The sequence below is a fragment of the Coccinella septempunctata genome, chromosome 6, assembly GCF_907165205.1.
Source record: "Coccinella septempunctata chromosome 6, icCocSept1.1, whole genome shotgun sequence".
Classification (NCBI taxonomy): Eukaryota; Metazoa; Arthropoda; class Insecta; order Coleoptera; family Coccinellidae; genus Coccinella; species Coccinella septempunctata.
In genome coordinates this window covers 23,755,913-23,778,265 of record NC_058194.1, presented here as the reverse complement: position 1 = coordinate 23,778,265, position 22,353 = coordinate 23,755,913, and the positions used below count along the sequence as shown (strand labels likewise).

The window sequence follows — 22,353 nt, the reverse complement described above, 5'->3', positions numbered from 1 at the left end:
TTGAAGTTATTCCTCATCTTAATTGATTTATTGTTATTATCGTGGAGGATTTCGAAAAAACACTGGTACCACAAATATTTCAGGCCAAATAATACAATTTAGGTAAATTCATATAAAGAAACTTTTTTCATATTGAATTTTAGCAAGACATATAAGAATATTTCGAATAGGGGAAAGACAATTTCATACGATTGTTGTAGAGAAAGTACATAAAAAGGAATTAATTACAAAATCACAAATAATTGAGTAAGAATAATTTTGTACTCTAGACGCTTAAAAGTATAAATATTTAAATGTTATCATATATCGACAGCTTTTCAATTTATGTCCCCATTCGTTTCTTCATACCCACTTACCCTATACGTTATCAGATTCCATCGAACCAAATTTACGAGTTTCAAATAGGTGTTTCGATATTTGTAAATACGAGTTGGCATAAAATTTTTATTACGTTATATTTATGTGTTTGAAATGAGAGCTTTGGTGCAGGTATTCCTTTATAGGTTTTCGTGTAATAAATGAAAATATATCCGTGATATAGATACGGACTGTATCCTTGACACCAGTTTTTTCTTCAATTAAAATCGATCAATGAAATCGAGGTTCTTGGGAACACAAAAATTTAATGCATTACAATCTGGATTGGTTAGGTGTTCGTTCATTCAATCCTCATGTTTCTCTGTCCAGGAATCTGGTGGTTTCACACGATAACATAGATACAATTGTACATTGGGGATGGAATTCAGAATTCACATACAACACTGTTGTTCACTACGATATCTCTCTAGCCTGCATGTACGAATAAACTGAATGACATGGATAAAGGTGGATTTAGCGCAGTAAATTCGTTTATTCGAGGACGCTCAATCGAGGTATTTGTATTGTTGATGATTTTTTCGGATGCACTGAGTGTGATCGAAGGCCTTGAAAGAAACTCATAAACCTTTTGTACAGGGTGTGTTTGACTCGTATAAATATTTTAATAAGGAGATCAAAATTAACACTTTCTTCCCTTACCATTTTTTCCCAATCGGTTTGGTTTAAAAGATGACTGTTGAAAAACCATAGAAAAATGATATTTTTAGTTCTATCTCACAAACGGTCTCATCGAATGAAATTAATTTCGGAATATAGTTTATTTTCATTATTTGGAAAAATAATTTCTAACTACCATTTCTATGATTGTTCGAATATGTATCCATTTCATGTGATGAAAACGAATTCATTGACTTTCGTAATGCTCATCAAAATGAATCAACTGTGTAATTCACCTGTACGTGAAAGTAGACGCTTCACTTCTTATTACTATAGTCCAAGATCCAAGAGCGACCAGACATAACTTATTTTCACACAGATGAAACTTTAAGATCTCAGTAGAGTTTCATGAGCTTTGAATACCTGCTACTTGTGGAGCTTGCCTAGTGACACCTGGGCAGATACCAGGTGGAAAAGGTGACTAAAAATAAGTGTTACTTAACTTATTTTATATATGTTTTAAAGAATATTATTCTGAAGTTATATCATAAGTGACAGACACTTGCCATGAGCCAAAACTCTTCCCAGACGCTTTGAAGCTTCACAAAAAATAAATGAACTTTACTTATTTTCTTCTCGATCTTATGATACAGTCATCCTAAACTTGGATTCACCAAAATTTCGATTATCCGAAATCACTTTGGTCCACATTATTTCGGATAATCGAGACTGTACTGTACTGCAAACTTGGAATCATCTACAAAAATATAAAATAATTATTCTTTTAATAAGAGATATGCCTGTCCATTAACTATTTAAGGATTCGAAAGAAAGTACTACCCCATTGTATCTGAATTAACAAGGGACTATCAATGCAGTCAGTTAGTTTATTGTGTATGGGCAAGAGTTGATTCTTATCTCTAGGTATGTGTATCTGCCATATGCGAGCAATGTATAGTATACAGTAAAGGCACTCCAAACAGATTGTGAAAGAGAGTTACCTTAGTCCACTCACTATGGCATGCATAGTGCTCTCACACTCCTGGCCTAATAATTTTCATGTTTAGGGGATGTTTGGTCACTACTATTCGTCTGAATGATGAAATATAACTTTTTTATAGTTACTTCAATAACATATTTCAATATCAGACATGTGAAAATAAATGAAGTTCATTTATTTTTTGTTCAGCTTCAAAACGTTTTGGTTTTGGTCCATGGAAAGTGTCTGTCGCTTATAAAATAAATTCAGAATAATATTCTTTAAAACGTATATAAAAATCAGCCATGTAAAAAAAAGTTAAGTAACACTTATTTTTAGTAACCTTTGCCACCTGGTATCTGTCAAGGTGTCACTAGGCAAGCTCCACAAGTTCGCAGGTATTCAAAGCACATGATACTCTACTGAGATCCTAAAGTTTCATCTGTGTGAAAATAAGTTATATCTGGTCGCACTGGGATCTTACTCTACTAGCATTGAGTAGAGACAGTTCACCATTTATGCTTCTTTTTATTGCCGATTTTGAGAAATCGGAAAGAGATCTGCATTAATTACCACTGAATCTCCTAAATTTCTGAATGAAATGGAAACAGCATCATGTTCATCTTCCAAACGTACGAGGGAATACAAATTTTAAGTGAGTTTTCCTCCACATCAGAGACAAACTCTGCTCCACATTTTCTCTTTTGACGATATAAATCCGTATGATGAGCGGGATATGCTTATTTTCGGATCATTTGCTATCCTCTTGTTAGCCCATAAAAAACCACGCACTTAATGTCCGTCCTAAATCAAAACTTTTTCGGTACCCCCAAGTCCTTACTTCCAGATACGTGTGCTTATTTGAATGCTCCTAACGGCGAACCGAAGGATGAAATTTATAGAGACGGGGTGAAATCCACAGAATAAAATCGACAAAGCCGGCAATAACTATAAAATCTACAGATTTCAGTAGGTTAGAGGCGGCCGAATTTATCGACTTCCACATAGAAATGCGAGTCAAGTTTGGCTGTTGCATAAAAACCAGTCGAGATATCGAAATTTGGGTTAAGGTAGAACGGCGCTCTATCTCGAGCATCTGAAATATTGGCCCATGAGGAAAATTCATCGCGCCACGCTATTTCCACACGATGAGTACCTCTTAATTGGAGCCGAGAAAGTTACAGAGGATGAAGTGGCATGACATGACCAAATTATTCACCGAAGTGTTCACAACTGGTTGTCGAAAATTGCTTTGTCTTGACCTAAGAAGGCACACGGGCGACACTGAATGTGTTTATTTTCATCGGATTCCTGATTGAATGAACAGTTGCAGTCAATAGGTTATGCAATGGACCAATTTTCGATATACACAAGCACCAATTATGTTGTCGAGATGGGGCCGAGTGGATTCCTGAACCGAAGGATAATGGAGATATTATTCAAAAAATGAGATCTGTTTCCTAACTGGTCCAGTCAATGAATGCATTATAGAGATAACGTTTTCTCCAGGACTTTCTTAGGGGAACTTGGTATAGTAGATTAATAAAAGTACTCTAGAAGGTGAGCATTTGTTGAGAGAGGGTGAGGTACCTTTTCTTTAAATTTTTTACTTCAATTTTGGTAATGACGTTCTTCACACAGAAAAATGGTTCGTGTTAAAATGGAAGCTGATTAAATTTTACAGAAAACTAGTTTCATAAATTTTTGTCGAATTCTTAACGGTTTACGCTACTATACAGGGTGAGTCTCTGACTCGTACAAATACAGGGTGGGCTTTTTAAAACGAAACATACGAGACAACCACCTTAATTGTTGAAGAAAGTAATTACCAATAATAATTATTTCGTTGTCTAATGTTGACAATTAACGGTTACCATCGTAACCACAGAAGGAATTAGTCAAATAATTGATGATTTCACATAGCCTGGTTATCGGAATGACTGGTACTGTACGAAATTCAAAATTGAATATGTCGAAAACGAGACGTACAATTTTCTTCAATCTGATAAGCGTCCTGCTTGATTATTCTCAAGCATTAAAAAATTTTAAACGTACGCTTCAATTGCAATGTTCGAAATTTACAAGTGTTCGGTCGGTAAATGATGAGTATTCGATTCAGAGTTCAATGTGTGAAAAAGCACAGACGTAAAGTCAGGAGCTTTGCTTTCTTGTTAAATTCCTTACCACAGCAGACTGAACTAGAGATATTGTACTTGTCTCTCAGAAAATAATGTTTTCCCAACATTTTCAAAATCATCTGATGATGCGATCTAGTTTTAAGATCTAAAATAACCTTCTGAAGGATAGTAATCGAGACATAGTTTTTTAATTTTTCGTAATTTTCTAGTGAGATAGCTGATACTCATGATATATTTCTAAAGTCTTCTTGAATTCTTGTCGATATCAACATGAAGCTACTGGATTGATATTTTTTCAATACAGAGAAATCATAAGCATTATATCGTATAGGTAACAATGGAATGGTCACCTAAACTCTATTGAGTAAAAATGAATCGAATAAATCTGCGATAAATTTCTTTGATAAATTCATAACTTTTTTTAAGTGGATTTTTGTACCAATTTTATGTGCAGTGGTCTTCAGGTACTTGAAAATATTGATATTTTAGATACTTTCCTAATAGGTCGTATTTCCACAGAAATGGAAATTATAGGTTCACCTCTTTATGAGATCTATACGTACTCCACTTTTCTATATAATACTTACTCAACGTGCAACTTCTTCGAAAGAATTCAATCGAGTAAAAATTGGCAGCTTAAAATTCTCAAAAACTGCTGGAAATGGTCTAATAGTTAATGGCAAAATCACCTTGAAACTCATTATTGAAAGCCAGTTGAATTAGGTTGAAGATATTTTGATTCAAATCAAATTTCATTATGGTCACAAAATAATATAAAAAATTAGGCTTCCTAGATACTTTCCTGGAATGAATTCTTATATTACAGAAAGTTATTCTACAAAAAATTCTGAAAAAAAAATAGTGACATTGCGTTTCAAAGGTACTCACCTATCCAAAGAAACTGCTATTAGGCTATAAACAGATGCTGCTACAGAAACGCCTTGTATATAAGGAACGGTTTTGCACATCCACCAACCGAGTACCCAAGCTGAAAAAAAAAATCAATAAATATCAAGTCCGATGATTATTCCTGGAGGAATCAAGTAATTTAACAGGAATCCTCAAACCGAATGGCGCATGAACATGCAGGGAAATGTCCAATATTTCATCCTTATGACCTTTTCTGGCGAAGTTCAGATAACCCCCTGTCAGATACAGCGGTCTTCTGATGAACGACAAAGAAATTAGAAATTCTGCATTGTTTCCATATTGGAAATACTACCACCATCAATCTTCTTGCCGGTGATTCTATGAAACCGATTTCTCATTTAATCGTGTATGCTCTGTGCAATCGAACGACAGCGATCTTTCTTTTGATGTTTTCATCGCTTTGTCTGAATGAAACCGCAATGGGGTTTTTTAATTTTTTGAATTTTTTTTATGTGCAATTTTTAATCGACACCAACGGTTTGAAAATTGATACATAAACGTCCTAGATCCTACGATTAGAAAAACATGTCATCATTTGTTATACAGGGGTTATATGAATTTAAGTTTGTTTAAAACAAATTTATATGAAAGATCCACACTATTTTTTGACAAGGAATCACCACGTGAAAGTTTTCGAAAACAGGCTTCTATATCTTGTATATTTTCTTATCCGCCATTGCCACCATAATTTGCAGGCATTTCAATCAGTAATTATTATTCTTTATTCAAAATAACACCGATTAACTTAGTTCTGAGCAGCTTCGATCTGAGCTGGTGGCCTGATTTTTATATATGCATCCTATTATTTTCTAGTCGACCTGCTGAATTATCGATTGTAGAAATGTGAAGGAATTCTTCAGAAAACGTAATTGATTTTCTTGTTTGAATATTGCAACACGGAAGGTTGAAACTTGTGGAAATTGTGTTTCAGAAACTATTTAAGCTCTTAACTCGAAATTTCTTTGGATCATTTTACTCAGATCATGTCTTTTTTTACTGTAGTTTACTGAAAAAATTACTACCTTTTGGTAATATCTACTGGGAGCTTCAACCTCGAATAACGATGTATGAAGCTGCCATGGATAGTCCCCACTTTCCCATACAGAGGTCAGAAATTTTTTCGTTATGGGCGAATATTCGTATTTGATAAATGACCTTTCTATATTCTTCTGCAACAATTTGTAACATTTCGTCATCGATATTTGAATTATTCATTTCCTAAATAGGGAACTAACTAATCTATCTTCGAATTTGAGTAATGTGGACTACGCAATGTAACCTTGAGAATTCAGAAACAATTTTTTTCAGTTGCAAGTATTGAGTTGAACCTTGATTAGGTACTAGTCCACCTATTCACCTGAAGAGTGTTTTTCGAGGAAAATGTTCCCTTGCCTTCATTTCCAAGCCTACAAGTATTAAATTACTGAAAAAATGAGAAATGCTTGTTTATAGATCAAAATTACACTAAACTCTTGATCACAGATGAGAGAAGCCAAAATTCAATATCGAAAAGACAATGGGATTCTTTAAAATCGGTGGTTATTCTTGAGAAAACCGTTTTTCGGCTCGTTGTATATTTTCGACTCCTCTATAGGGGTAAAAAGCTGTCAAAAGTTAATCATTTCAGGTGAAATTTCCTTCTATTCGAACAAGGTTAAGGCAAGTTACCTATGAATATTATCTGAAGCGGGTATCATGTAAACGCGAATGATATAAATACCTTGCCCGAAAGAGATGAAGCATATTAATTTCTGAACCAAACAGAAGAGATAATCACCTCCTTCATCATGTTCGCTAAGGTGAGGTTCAACATTTGTCAGTGAAGTTCATAACGGTCCCCAATATTTCGAGTACTCAATTAACGTTAACTTTTAAGTGTCGTTTTAATATGAAGTTATAATTTTGATTGAATGTAAATTGACCAAGTTGATGAATACCCAATTTTTACACCGCTGTATACTGAATTTCAATTGTTTTGATTTTTAGGTTGCTTTCGTTGCCCTTTTGGCTGTTGCTTGCGTCAACGCTGGTGTGATCACCACCCACACTGTATCCAGCCATGGATCAGTCCAATCGCACCCAACACCTGTTGTTCATGCCGTTCCAGTTGTGAAATCAGTTCCAGTTGTTCACACCGTCCCAGTTGTCAGGACCGTACCTGTTGTTCATGCCGCCCCTGTTGTCCCAGTTGTTCATGCAGCCCCAGTTGTACCTGTAGTCAGAACCGCTGCCGTTGTACACAACGTCCATCACTCCCCTGTTCTTGCCATCCACCATTGAGTTCCGAAAATTCGATATGCTGTTTTGTAAATAATCATGCACATATAGGATATTTAAGGCTTCAAATATAAATTTAGTATCAAGATGACTTTTTTTATTTCGATTCCAAATGGCGATAGCCACCTTTGGGATGCTCAAACACATGTGCTACTTGTAAGTATCAGTGGGTTTTGTCATACTAAATATGGGTTGTCCTTTTCCTCAGAAAGGAATTTCACTGTTTCCTGACTGTCACAACACATAGATTTATGTTTTACGAATATCCTCCAGTGTGCAGGCAAAAACATTGTACAGTTCAGCCTCCACTTTCTGTGGACAGCACATAGTAATCAGTGAACCAAGTGGAACCTTCAGGCACTAGAAGCCTGCCTGGTGTACAATGAAGATCTCTACCAGGAACCCTGTAGGATTCAACGTAGTAGAAGCTGGTGCTGCTTGCTCCCCTGCATGGAGAAGGGATGCATTGGCATCCTCCACCATCTTGATCGATATTTGAATTATTCATTTCCTAAAAAGGGAACTAACTAATCTATCTTCGAATTTGAGTAATGTGGACTATTCAGAAATTCAGAAACAATTTTTTTCAGTTGCAACTATTGAGTTGAACCTTCTGATTAGGTACTAGTTCTCCTATTCTTCTGAAGAGTGTTTTTCGAGGAAAATATTCCCTTGCCTTCATTTTTAAGCCTACACGTATTAATTTACTGAAAAAATGAAAAATGCTTGTTTATTAAACAAAATTACACTAAACGCTTGATCACAGGTGGGAGAAGCCAAAATTCAATATCGAAAAGACAATGGGATTCTTTAAGATCGATGGTTGTTCTTGAGAAAACCGTTTTTCGGTTCGTTGTATATTTTCGACTCCTCTATAGGGGTGGAAAGCTGTCAAAAGTGAATCATTTCAGGTGAAATTTCTCTGCAGAGCGTACGCAAAATAATGAGGAATGAAGATTTTGAGAATTATGCATCTATTAATAGTGCAAAAAATTTCATTGCAGACCGATACTGAAATTCTTGGACAAAGGGGAGTAAATGTGTAGATATTAATTAATTAATACCGTGACAGGTCATTTGTTGTTTTACGTTTCTGACGCCCGAAAGCGTATTGTACCGTTTATTGGAGTCGAAAGAATCGGCAAATATCCGCCAATCTCGTATATCGAGCAAAATGAATCGCTTCATTCCGAAAGTATGAAAGCTGTTCCATCCCTTGACGAGCTAATGTTTAGAATCTGTACCGAGTTTTCGTTTTATGATGCGCTCGTTTCAGATAACCGACGCTTCAACCCAGCGAGATAACGTGCATATATCTCTTTTATGGGGAAAAGAGCAGAAATTTTCAACTACTTCCCATAAAGAATAATTTAATCGACATGTTGCCTGGATGATGGCTTTACAGCCAAGACGCCTAATTCTTCTCGGGGATATTATATTTTAAATCATTCGAATATGCGCTGAGCTAACCGTTCCAACTATCTAGTCTATGGCACTTATTTCTTCCTCAATATTTTAATTATTTCGTCTCTAATAAATGGATATGCTATACTGAATTTTTTTTACATTGTGAGTTCCACATGGTGATTTTTATGTTAACAGGCTGTTTTGTGATATTCTTTGAGTTTTTTCTAATCATAAAAACGATATAAAGCCTAATACAGGTTTTTTATGACGAATTTGGTCATTTCTTGTTATACAAGATGTTTTATAATGAATAAAATTTTCAAATCTACTGAATGTTCGATGAGTATATTGAAATCGAATAGGAATAATATGTACACAGTGTTATTAGATGATCTATTTATACCGGTAGATTGCGATGACTTGGGATAGTCCTGTAACTTGGGACAATTACCCCCCTTGCAGATTTCTTTGTTTCTTACCATTTATGAGTAAAGGGACAAACTTATAAGATTGTGTAGCGTCTTTTCGGTTAGTTTAACAATTAATTCCTGTTGTGTTTGCCGTGATCAGAGCGTTTGAATTGACAGGAAAAATTAACGAATTGAGGATAGTAAAAGCACGTTTTTTTATGGCACTTATACTTTCTAGTGTCCTGTACATGCGTTTCACTTTGTGCATGTGTATTTTTTTTCTGGATACGTGGGATATTGGGATATTAGATATGTCATGAAACAAGGTTGTTTACAAATCAAACGGCAACACGGATCTCATTCATTTATTCTGTTGTTTCATAGGATGACTTGGGACAATGCCGAATAGATACAAGACAAGAGGTGCATTGGCAGCAGGAAATATGCCGATTTTTCGTAGGATATTATTATTTACGTTATTTATACAAAGAAATCACCAAAGAATTAAATAAATCAAAATTCCATTGTTTCGTTTAGTTTTTCACATTTGAGTTGAAATACTTTCGCTGTAATAGGGGTTTATCATTTAATTTTCTTACCGAATTTCAACTATATAATCACAAATTATAATTTTTCAAAACTATACACAGTCCCAAGTCACCTATTTCATTTGAGAGTTGAGAAATCAATAGATTTTAACTTGTGTCCCAAGCCTCACCAAATGAGTGGGTGACTATGAACAAGTATTTTTTTCAAAATTTATGTCCGAATTCTGAAGAATTCTTTAGAACAACTAGCTAAATCTGTGACACTACACATCTGTGGATCTTTCAAAATGAGTTGCATTCGATTGAAGTACCCAATTTTTCGAATTTCACAGTTATTTTTTATTTTTGAACATCAAATTACTCGAAAACGGCTCATTATACGAGACAATATGAAGAATATTTTGCAAAACTTTCAAATAATTTTTAGATAGCGTCCAGCTTAGTTTCAAGAGTTGGGTTCTTTGAATTTTTGGTATTTTTATGGTACATAATAGTCATAATGAGAAAATTGGAAGACGTGATTCATCTAATAAATGAAAAACTATATATTTCGAAATTCATCTCATTCGAAAAAAAAGTTTGTGACATATGAAAATAACATTTTTCTATGGTTCTTCAACAGCCTGTATCTTTTAAAACCAGCCGATTCGTAAAAAATAGTGAAGGAAAAAAGTGTTTCTTCTGACCTCAGGAATCTACTGTTAAAATATTTTTAAGAGTCAAAGACCCATTCTGGGTCGAAAAAGTTTCTTGTGACAGCAAGATTTATTTCCATTTTCGTTCAATGGTTTCGAGTTATCTCTTATCTCTTTTTCAATTATCCGCATCAATTTTTTTGTCATCCTGCAATAAAACACATAACGATTCATTTTTCCATAAACGTAAACTGATCTCATCATGGGCTTACGAACGCTGTTCTTCCTCGGTAACACAACCTAAGAAACGTGACTGGATATCGAATCGATTCCTCGTGAAGAATGAAAAACGAACCTAGAGCGATTTGTATTCATGAACATACAACGAATTTAATTTACCTCAGTTTGATTTCCTTCTTGGTTTACTCCTTAAATTAATCAAACGATGAAGATCAATTCAAGTCAGCATTATCATTTCTATCTTGTTTTTCCACTTGAACTGGGTTTGGATTAACAACACTGAAAGTGTTAAAGATATAAAATTTAGTCCTCAGTTGTGGTTTTATTGGCCTATAAAAATATGGGAATTGGAAATTTTAGTAGGTCACTACCAAGTTGATATATTTTTGATCGAAGAAAATAATGATCCCTCTTCTCATTGCTTGAATACATAGATGAAAAAGGAAGGACACTCTTTGAAATTATTTTTATTTTTCCATAAGACTTAAGCTATGTAGCTACTGATAAATTATTTTTTTCCCAAAAACCGTCTTTTTCATTTCGAGTCTTGATTGTAGGCACTTATATGTACTAGCATTTTCCCTCAATAGCTTGAGTACAAGAAAAATACTTAGGAAGATATAAGTTCTTATTATTGAAAATATCTTTACATATTTCGAAATCTAGATTTATAATTTGACCTTCCATTGAAGCTATCATTAATGCTTGTAATACGATTATTCTGATCCTCTTAATGAGTTCATATTAAGCACATCCTTTGCACAAAATTTCGATAAATAACTTCTTGACAGAGAAGTATTGTTTCCTCAAGCCATTGTTATAAACCTCGACTCTAGTGAATAGAAAGATTCTGTCGAAATTAATATTCAAATTCACAAATAATTTATTCCAATATTGTTGGCGTACAGGCTATGTAGTAATCCTTCTTTTCGAACAAGGTTAAGGCAAGTTACCTATCAATATTATCTGAAGCAGGTATCATGTAAACGCGAATGATATAAATACCTTGCCCGAAAGAGATGAAGTATATTCATTTCTGAACCAAACAGAAGAGATAATCACCTCCTTCATCATGTTCGCTAAGGTGAGGTTCAACATTTGTCAGTGAAGTTCATAACGGTTCCCAATATTTCGAGTACTCAATTATCGTTAATTTTTAAGTGTCGTTTTAATATGAAGTTACAATTATTTTGAATGAATGTAAATTGAGCAAGTTGATAAATACCCAATTTTTACATCGCTGTATACTGATTTTCAAGTGTTTTGTTTTTTAGGTTGCTTTCGTTGCCCTTTTGGCTGTTGCTTGCGTCAACGCTGGTGTGATCACCACCCACACTGTATCCAGCCATGGATCAGTCCAATCGCACCCAACACCTGTTGTTCATGCCGTTCCAGTTGTGAAATCAGTTCCAGTTGTTCACACCGTCCCAGTTGTCAGGACCGTACCTGTTGTTCATGCCGCCCCTGTTGTCCCAGTTGTTCATGCAGCCCCAGTTGTACCAGTAGTCAGAACCGCTGCCGTTGTCCACAACGTCCACCACTCCCCTGTTCTTGCCATCCACCATTGAGTTCCGAAAGTTCGATATGCTGTTTTGTAAATAATCATGCACATATAGGATATTTAAGGCTTCAAATATAAATTTAGTATCAAGATGACCTTTTTTATTTCGATTCCAAATGGCTATTGCCACTTTTCGGGATGCTCAAACACATCTGCTTCTTGTCAGGAGCAGTGAGTTTTGGCATACTAAATATGGGTTGTCCTTTTCCTTAGAAAGGAATTTCAGTGTTTCCTGACTGTCACAACACATAAATTTGTGTTTTACGAATATGCTCCAGTGTGTAGGCAAAAACATTGTATAGTTCAGCATCCACTTTCTGTGGACAGCACATAGTACGTCCTCAGCATAGAGAGAGGGAAAGTCTCTGGTCCTCAGTGAACCAATCTTCAGGCACTAGAAGCCTGCTTGGTGTACAATGAAGTCCTCTACCAAGAACACTCTAGGATTCGACGTAGTAGAAGCTGGTGCTACTTGCTCCCCTGTATGTAGAAGGGATGCATTGGCATCCTCCACCATCTTGAGAGCCCTTTCGTGTCCCCTAAACAGTTCATTATCAAGCCATTGTCCCTCTTCTCAGACTTCAAGAGGCCTCTTCATAGGAAACTCCGTAACTGGGAGATTTACAGAAGATAAACCTAGCAGACACTCCATAGCTGCCCTAGTGGTAGGGTAGATCGCAGTGTGAAAATTAGGTTCACCGTATCCAATTCTTATACTGCGACAGCTGCAATGTGTAAAAGCCTCCATACCAACAACACCTCTAGAATATAGCATAATGGCTTTACAACCGACCATTTCTTAACCAACTCTGGAATAAAACGAGGCTGCGTGTTAGCGCCTTTACTGTTCGATATTTTCATCATAGCTGTCTCGATAATTACCGACATGAGTATGCCTGTAAGAGGTGTTGGAATAGGATCCAGATTTGTTGGAGGCCTGTTTAACCTGAAGCGCCTCAGAGCAAAAACCCGTACAAAGTTTATCATGGAACTTCAATATGCAGACGACTGCGCACTTATCGCTAGCAGCTCAGAGGATCTACAGATAATGTTGGACTTCTATAAACATATATACGAAGCTTTAGGCCTTAGACTCAATATTGACAAAATCAAAATCCTAGTAAGTCCGCCAGAAAACCCTCAAACAGATATCAGCCTGGAGGATGAAACTCTAGAACAGGTCGAGCAGTTCAAATACTTGGGAAGCTTCATAAATACTAGGGCTTACCTGGACACGGAAATACACAACCGTATCAATTCGGCATCACGGGCATTCTAGAAGCTAAAGGACAGAGTGTTTCAAAGTCAAGACCTCAATCTGAAGACCAAGCCAGCTGTTTACAAAGTAGTGGTCTTCCTAACGCTCCTTTACGGAAGCGAAAGCTGGACGCCCTACAGGCGACATACTAAACAGATTGAACAAACTCAACAACGTCATCTAAGACAAATAATGCACATCAGATGGTTCCACAAAGTTTCAAATGCAGAAGTCTTACAGCGCGCGAGTTGTATAACTCGCACACACACAAGACAAGCTCTGTATGGCGAATTCACAGAGGGAGCTCGCAAACCAGGAGGCCAGTATAAGCGGTTTAAGGATGTACTGCATCGATCCCTAAAATCAGTTAATGCCAATCATAACTGGGAACAACTAGCGTTAGACAGGTCACAGTGGAGGTCTTTGGTCTACCTTTATAATAGAGACTCAAGAAGAATACAGTGGCGGCCAGATATGGTTGGTGACTATCCATGCCTAGAGTGTGGAAGGATCTGTAGGTCACGGTTAGGTCTCTTCTGTCACAAGAGGGCACACAGTCACAAGTAGCCCTAAGAAATTATAAGTTTGACATTTAGTCATAATGGTGCTGTTACCAGAGCCGGAACTAGGATTCTGGCGCCTGTGGCGAATTCTCATAATGCGCCCCTAAGAAATTCTCTTTCCTATGTTGATTTGTATTTATCTTTCATAATCGAATACCTAGCTTTTTTTGCTCGGAAAAATCTTTCCTATTTTAAAGAAATCAATACAAATAAAATCAAAATAAAAGGGATACGAAATAACAATAACATGCATTTAAAATGAACTATAATTTGACTTTTCTTGCTTTGGTTTCTGCAAGAATATCAATGATGTCGTGATTCTTTTTCTTTTCTATTGATGGTACTGCTATGCTAAATAAGTCAGCTTTTCCTGTCCAGTTAAAGACCTTAAATAGGTTTTCACTAATTTCAATTTGTTGAAGGAACGTTAATATGTAGCTGTGGCAGCTGTAGTTACTGATAAAGTCAAGAATATTTTGAGTGGACACAAATTTGTATGGATCTGAATCGGGACTATACTTTAATGTTTTCTTGTTTAATTCGCCAAGTAGAAAGCCTTGCAAACATATTCCTTCGAGAAAGCTGCTTTCAGAAACTTCTGGCAAAACACTGGATCTTTCTTCGAGTTGCACTGAAATATAGTTCAATATTTGAATGAGGTCCCTTTTCAGCTTATTCTTCTAGTCAAAATTAAAATGTTTCATCATCAGCTTCTCCTCCAGGCTATTTTATTTTTCTTCTCTTTTCCTCTTCTGTAACCTCTATCTGTGATAATTTACCAGCTCTCCAGTTCTCCAGGAGCTATTGTTGTCTATGTTCTGAAGGAAATACCCCCAATCGGCTAAGGTTTTGCGCCTCAATCGGTCTCCGATAGTTTTTTTGTAAGTATATCTCGACCAAAGAGGACCTCTTTGATCTCGACATGGCCTTTGTTATCGCGTTGGTTGTTATACGACGCCACAGCCGTCAATAGAGATGAGATGTTCTTTAAAAGGCTGTGGCGACGCATTCTGTTTTCAGACTGATGGTGTGGACTATATCTTAATAATTTATTATTATTAAGTATTTGATTATTATTCTCCAGTCCATGCTGTGGACTACGGACGTTGTTTACAATCCCACCTGTATAGTGTTCGTTTACGTTCACATTAATTTAATTCACACACATATGTATAATGTGTTTCGCATATTTTTATAATATTATGTTTTGTGTTAGATATTAAATGAAAAATATTCAATTGGAGAGAATACTGTTTTTTTATTATTTTTATTTTGCGCCCCCAGATCGCTAGCGCCCGTGGCGACCGCCTCTCTCGCCACGCCCTCGCTCCGGCTCTGGCTGTTACAGTTCTTTCCTATGGAGGTCCACAACACCAGAGATGAGCAGGTTAGGATAGGTCTCACGACTACAATACAGCTAGTGGATAATTGAAGACATATTGATTGCAGGTATGCTGAAAATATGATATGATACACCTGTAAAAGTGCTTTTGAAGCGTTGGGAGCACTTCGCTACGCATCGTGCTCACTGTATGCTTCTGAAAGAAGAGATCTATCCCGAAGATAAAAAACAATCGAGTGTTTTATTACCCCCGGTTCATTCAACAGATGCTGGGTTCTGGACCGTAACCTACGCCATTTTCTCAATAAACTGCGAATTTCGAGCCGGCATTCATTCAATACGAAAATCTGCATTTCCTTCATCCTATGGAGCGTCGGAAAATCAACCGGTGCGATGAATGGGAAAATTGGAGTCCTTGAGCCACTTCCTAGTGACGCTGACAAAATATATGTATATGTCTCTGGAGGTTATCAGGTGGAAATAGCTCAGATCGACTATAAACCCCGAGAACAGTCTCCGTGGAGAGCTGAATGAATGCGAAGGATGTGATATATTCCATTTTCTCGCATGCATTACCGTTGTGGATGTCGCTGTTCGATTGAATTTTTCCTTGACGATTAAAATATTCAGGAAATGATCCTGTGTGATGCTCTTGTAGATTGAAAAGATTATTATAAATATCAAATCCGATGATGCAGTTCGTTGTGGCTTGAGCTTACTGCCATATCAACATCCTCAATTGAATAGACCAATAAATCCATAAATACAGAATAGTTTAATGACAAATAGTACAAAAAGTAACAAATAAACCATAACACTGCAGAAATAGGGATTGGCGGTAGCCGATCTTCTTATCTGGTGGCTTCGAGAGAAAAAAAAATGTGAGGACCACAACTTTAAAGTCGGTCTTGACGAATTCTCAAGTGAAATTTGCAATTTTTGAAAAATGCCCTTTCCAAGATGAAAATCTAAACGAAAGGAGGTGGGCTTTCGAAATTGCTCGCAATAGATTCAGCGTGTTCGAAAACCTATATTTTCATACCAAAATTTCAAATATCTGGCCCAGTTTAGGAGAAAATAATTTTTTTTGTTTTTCCACTTTTCATTTTCGAGTTGACTTCGAAGAGCTCTCTGGAGTCCAATTCTCTATTGAATCATCAACTGTTTGGTTTTCTAGAATCTTCAAAACTAATTCTTTGCACCCCATATCCTAAGACAGTAATAGAACATCCTGATTTTCAGACAGAGTAGAAAATATGTCATTTCAGGGGGGTCTAACCCCTTGCTCATTTTTGACCTAAAAAATCGAGATTTTCGAAATCGAGTTTTTGTGCTTGGATGGAAGCATTGGCAATGCTGATTATAAAACCTGAATACCCAATTGGATCAGACGAATATAACCTGAGATATCGCAGATTGAAAATTGCAATTTTTGAAAAATCCCATTTCCAAGATGGAAATCTAAACTGAGGGAGATAGGCTTTTGAAATTGCTCGCAATAGATTCAGCGTGTTCGAAAACCTATATTTTCATACCGAAATTTCGAATATCTGGCCCAGTTTAGGAGAAAATATATATTTTTTTTTCCACTTTTCATTTTCGAGTTGACTTCGAAGAGCTCTCTGGAGTCCAATTCTCTATTGAATCATCAACTGTTTGGTTTTCTAGAATCTTCAAAACTAATTCTATGCACCCCATATCCTAAGACAGTAATAGAACATCCTGATTTTCAGACAGAGTAGAAAATATGTCATTTCAGGGGGGTCTAACCCCTTGCTCATTTTTGACCCAAAAAATCGAGATTTTCGAAATCAAGTTTTTGTGCTTGGATGGAAGCCTTGGCAATGCTGATTATAAAACCTGAATTCCCAATTGGATCAGACGAATATAACCTGAGATATCGCAGATTGAAAATTGCAATTTTTGAAAAATGCCATTTCCAAGATGAAAATCTAAACTGAAGGAGATAGGCTTTCGAAATTGCTCGCAATAGATTCAGCGTGTTCGAAAATCTATATTTTCATACCAAAATTTCAAATATCTGGCCCAGTTTAGGAGAAAATATTTTTTTTTGTTTTTCCACTTTTCATTTTCGAGTTGACTTCGAAGAGCTCTCTGGAGTCCTATTCTCTATTGAATCATCAACTGTGTGGTTTTCTAGAATCTTCAAAACTAATTCTATGCACTCCATATCCTAAGACAGTAATAGAACATCCTGATTTTCAGACAGAGTAGAAAATATGTAATTTCAGGGGGGTCTAACCCCTTGCTGATTTTTGACCCAAAAAATCGAGATTTTCGAAATCGAGTTTTTGTGCTTGGATGGAAGCCTTGGCAATGCTGATTATAAAACCTGAAATCCCAATTGGATCAGACGAATATAGAGAGATATCGCAGATTGAAAATTGCAATTCTTGAAAAATGCCATTTCCAAGATGAAAATCTAAACTAAGGGAGATTTCTCGCAATAGATTCAGCGTGTTCGAAAACCTACATTTGCTCACCAAACTTTCGTATATCTAACACCGTTCACCAGAAAATCAAATTTTTAGTTTTTTCATTATTCAACTTTCGAGTTAGGTTGTATCAAGCAGAAAAATCATAGTAGATTTAAACGTGATGCATAATATGAAAAAGCAACCTTTCTAGTGATAAATCTCGACATTTCATCCACCCCGGCAAAACTGTTCGGTCTTGAGGAATTTTTAACTGACCCCATCTTTTTTGAAATTTTTCGAAGGTCAACTTACGAGTGGCTTTTCTTCCAGGAAAATTATCGTAGATCTAAATGTGATATATATTCTGAAACAGCAACTCTTCTAGTAATAAATCTGAGAACTTCATCCATTTCGGCGCAACTGTTCGGTCTTGAGGAATTTTTAACTGACCTCATCTTTTTGGGAATTTTGGGTCAACTTGAGAGTAGTTTTTCTTCCAGGAAAATTATAGAACATATAAATGTGATACATATTCTGAAAGAGCAACTCTTCTAATAAATGTGAGTATTTCACAACCGTTCGGTTCAGAGAAATGTGTGAATATATTATATTAATCTCACATTAAAGCTCAAGCAACTGATAAATTCATTTAAAAATGTCTATTGAGCATACTATATAGACTCCTCAACATTTCGTAGAACATTTCTGTTAGTATACTTTACTTTCCCTACTTATCCTCATCCTGGCCACCTACAAGGCACAAATCATGCTAACTTACCGCATACTCATGTTATTGACAGCAGACATCGAAAGTTTCTACATATTCGCATACCCGTCGGAAACGTGTTCGACATAAGAATCTCAGGAGTCTACGTAATATTTATGCCTTTTTTTCAGTGACGCTCCATTGCCTCCCAGATATACGTATGATCAATCATTCTGAGGGCAGGAAGATGTAGAATCTCTTGCCAAATGTCGATATTTACACTCGTTTCAGGTGAAAAGTGTGAAGGAGAAAATGGATTCTGACTGGATATTAAACCTTATACAGGGTGAGTCAACAATGCTCGATCGGTCGATAACTTTCTCGTCTATGGAAGAAGTTACGAAAAGTCGATGACAATTGTTTACTAGCTTTCATATGCTAATGCAAGATCATAAGTTGCATAGAATTCCAATTTTTCGCTGTTATTCGAAAACATCCTGTATATCTGGAACATAACATCAAAATTTTGAGAGTTTCATTTTCGTTTTCGTTTTCCTCCTATTTACTATAAAACCAAATCAACCATAGCTAACATACAAAGTTTTTGAAAATACTGTTCCTGTCTGGATGGATATCAGATCAATAAAAATGCTGAGTAACAATAATGAAGAAACGTTTATATCGTCTGCAGTGTTATGCAAATTCGACCAAAGCCTGTAACGCGCTCCGAAACTAATTTCACATTGTGGGGCCATGTCTAATTCGAATTTCTCAGCTACTCTGTATCGCTGCCAATCGTCTTATATCCTTCTGAAAATTCAATGGCAACAATTCAGGCAATATTCACCCCGCAAAGGACGGAAGTGGAAGCATTAACAATATTACTCCAACTGCAAGGTTCGTTCACAGTTTGGAGGGAATATTTCTGAGAAGTGTGACCTTGTACCCTCAAGTTCAACGTGTTTACAAGTTTGACAAATGGATGTGTGCACTTGGGGGTATTTGTCGAGTTCACACGAGCTAAAAGGGATATGTTCGAGATGAAAGAGCTAGGATAAGCTTCGGATTCTATTAGAACAAAAATTTTCATGTGACACGAAAAAGAACCTGAAGATATGATGTTATAAGCTCACTGACGTGGAAAAAGCAACACCAAAGAACGGTGGGAATTTGTTGACAATGATATGACTTCAGAAATAGTCATGATCTGCAATAATAATAAATAAATAATAAATAAACTTCTGCCTGAATTAACCCAAGTTAAAAATTTTAAATTACTTTAATTTTAAAACTATTATTATTCTAACTTAAAATGTTTTTTCAGTTGAGGAAAGAGATGATAGTCGGATGGAGCCATATCTGGTGAATAAGGGGGTTGTTCTAGTAATTCAAACCCTAAATCGCGAATTTTTTGCTTGGTAACATGAGGTTTGTGTGCAGGGGCGTTGTCCTGCAAAAACAACACACCTTTGGATAGCTTTCTACGTCTTTTCTCATTAATTTTTTACCGTAGAGTGGTCAGTAATTTCGAATAGTAATCAATCATGATTGCTCCATGGTAATCCCAGAAAAACGGATGAAAGAACAAGAACTTTTCCAGCAGATTTTTGGACACGAAACATCACAGGTCTTGGAGAACCAGAGTGTCGCCACTCCATCGATTGTGGCTTTGTTTCTGGATCGTAGAAATGTACCCAAGTCTCATCCGTAGCAACAATTCGGTTTGAGAAGTCTACATCGTTTTCAAATCGAGCACAGATCGAACGCGATGCTTCTACCCTTTCACGCTTTTGGTAAACATTCAAACATTTGGGGATCCATTTTGCAGCAATTTTTCTCATGTCCAAATTGACCTGAACTATATGAAGAACGCGTTCGTATGAAATATTCAGTGCTTCAGATATCCGTTTTAGCCCAATTCGATGGTCTGATAAAATCATGTCATGAACTGCATCGATATTTTCGAGGACTGACACAGAAACTGGCCTTCCCGATCGGTCATCAACTTCAATGGAAAATTTACCTCTTTTGAAGCTTGCAGTCCAATTTTTCACGGTAGCATAAGAAGGACATTGATCACCAAGGCTATTAAGCATATCTTCGTAAATCTGCTTACCTCTAAACCCTTTTAAATACAGGTACTTGATGATGGCTCGAAACTCCAATTTTTCGATTTTCATAATTTCGGTGGACATCTTCTTTCTTTTAATTTATTTCGTAACTATAGTTTACTTTTTTGACCTCAAACGTTACAATGACACTTCTAATAAGTTATTGTTCTTTGCTATGGTAACGCAATATTTTTTTATGCATGGAACTGGTCTAGGCTAACTAGATATCAATATATCCTCGTACATCTCATTGTGGATAAAGCAGAATCCAAAATAAGTACGTGCAACTCAACTGGTAAAAAATACGAATAAATTAGACCAACGATCAAGAACATAGCATCATTCACATCACCATTATGGTTCAAATGAGCCAGACTGAAAATCCTTCCTCGTCCCCAATGGCCCTAGAATGGACAAAAACCGTAATTGTTACGATATCACCTACAGCCAAGCACAATCTATATTGTTAACGCCTGAGGCGTGGTTCCATATTGTTTTTCGAACATCCCTTCCAGTTGGCGAAAACAAACTTCGCGATTGGGACTTCCGCAAAGTTATGATGGCTGCGTTCCTGATTTCCTCCAGCCTAACGAAAAGTAATTTGGCGATATTAGGTCGTGATTTGGACGCTACGTTGAGTTTTCTGAACCGGAGCTTGTCGATCAGGGATTTTTATGGGATTTGTTAGGGTAAGAATCTGAAGTGAGAAAAATGACATGGTGAATTGATGACATATTTATGACCAATTATCCAAAGAAAAATGAGCAGTACCATGTTTTTCTTTGCGTTGTGAAATCCAAAATGAATTTCAAAACAACAATCATTTTGTGGGTGGGAATTTCAACGGTAAAAGTTATAACAAACTAGACACATTTTCTTATATTAGGAATTGGCAAAAATACCACTACGGCAAGACCTGAGGATTAACAGATCGTTCTAAAAATCTCCCCTATAAGCCGCAAGTAGGAAGAAAGAAGTAACACCTACTTCTTCCCTCATTCTGTAAATACACCATCTATAGAATGTAAGACGAAATTTCTCTCTGAAATAAGTGTAGTTAACCACGAAAAATACGAAGACGATAGTCACAAAAGATCTTGAGTAATATTTTTTAACTTTTTTAATTTGAGGTCCATGACATACACTTTAAGAGTTATTGAAGTGTTATCGAAAACATGTTTTTTTCTGAGGGTAGTAATTGAAATTGATAGGTTCTTTTCATGACTATAAAAGAAGGGTTGAAAAAACCTCATCAGTGAATAAAGCATCCCAAGGACTGTCCAAAAAAAGTCTCAACCACTCTAGTTAAGGGTGCATTACAGACTTCTCAATGATACAGACAAAGTTGCATTATTTGTAATAAAAAATTTCCTGTATGAAAATTTTTCTACAAAAAAATTAATACCAAATATTCTAGTATTTTTTTGCGTTACTCACTCTTCATATTGTGATTGATTGTGATTTTGAATCATTGTGTATTGAGAGGTCAATGAGTTTTTTCTGAATGAGCTTGCAGATAGTGATAATCTTTATTTCAAAAATTGAGTACTGATACAGTTCTTGTTCCATTCACAAAGACAAGAAGGAAAATATAGGACTTTATAATTCGTAAGCTTTATCATTCATTTATCATCAGAACTTTCTAAGAAAGTTCAGAATGACATAGTAATTTTTTTCGTTTTCCGAAATCGACCAATCCTGTTTTATAGTCTTTGATTCAATTTTTGTCTTGAATAGGAATAATTTATTTCGACAAAAAGCCTGTTCAATAAACTGAGCCAGTCTTAGGAGAAATGATGATTCAGCTCTATCATAAATGACAAAAAAAGTTGACC

The 22,353-nt window shown here is 36.0% G+C and overlaps 3 protein-coding genes across 3 annotated transcripts in view; 2 read left to right on the top strand and 1 right to left on the bottom strand.

The window, feature by feature from the left end:
• LOC123315653 (neuropeptide SIFamide receptor-like) overlaps positions 1 to 22,353 on the bottom strand; it is a 110,744-nt gene that overhangs the window by 33,589 nt on the left and 54,802 nt on the right. The window contains exon 2 of the mRNA XM_044901448.1: positions 4,981 to 5,080. Coding sequence (XP_044757383.1) covers positions 4,981 to 5,080 — 100 coding nt within the window. The remainder of the gene's footprint in view (positions 1 to 4,980; positions 5,081 to 22,353) is intronic.
• Positions 6,713 to 7,385, top strand: LOC123315657 (A-kinase anchor protein 14-like). The gene is made up of 2 exons (XM_044901451.1): positions 6,713 to 6,821; positions 7,009 to 7,385. Exons 1-2 carry the CDS (start codon positions 6,810 to 6,812, stop codon positions 7,300 to 7,302), a joined length of 306 nt encoding a protein of 101 aa, XP_044757386.1. The 5' UTR covers positions 6,713 to 6,809; the 3' UTR covers positions 7,303 to 7,385.
• Positions 11,310 to 12,184, top strand: LOC123315655 (A-kinase anchor protein 14-like). The gene is made up of 2 exons (XM_044901450.1): positions 11,310 to 11,623; positions 11,814 to 12,184. The coding sequence occupies exons 1-2, from the start codon at positions 11,612 to 11,614 to the stop codon at positions 12,105 to 12,107; spliced, it is 306 nt and encodes a 101-aa protein (XP_044757385.1). The 5' UTR covers positions 11,310 to 11,611; the 3' UTR covers positions 12,108 to 12,184.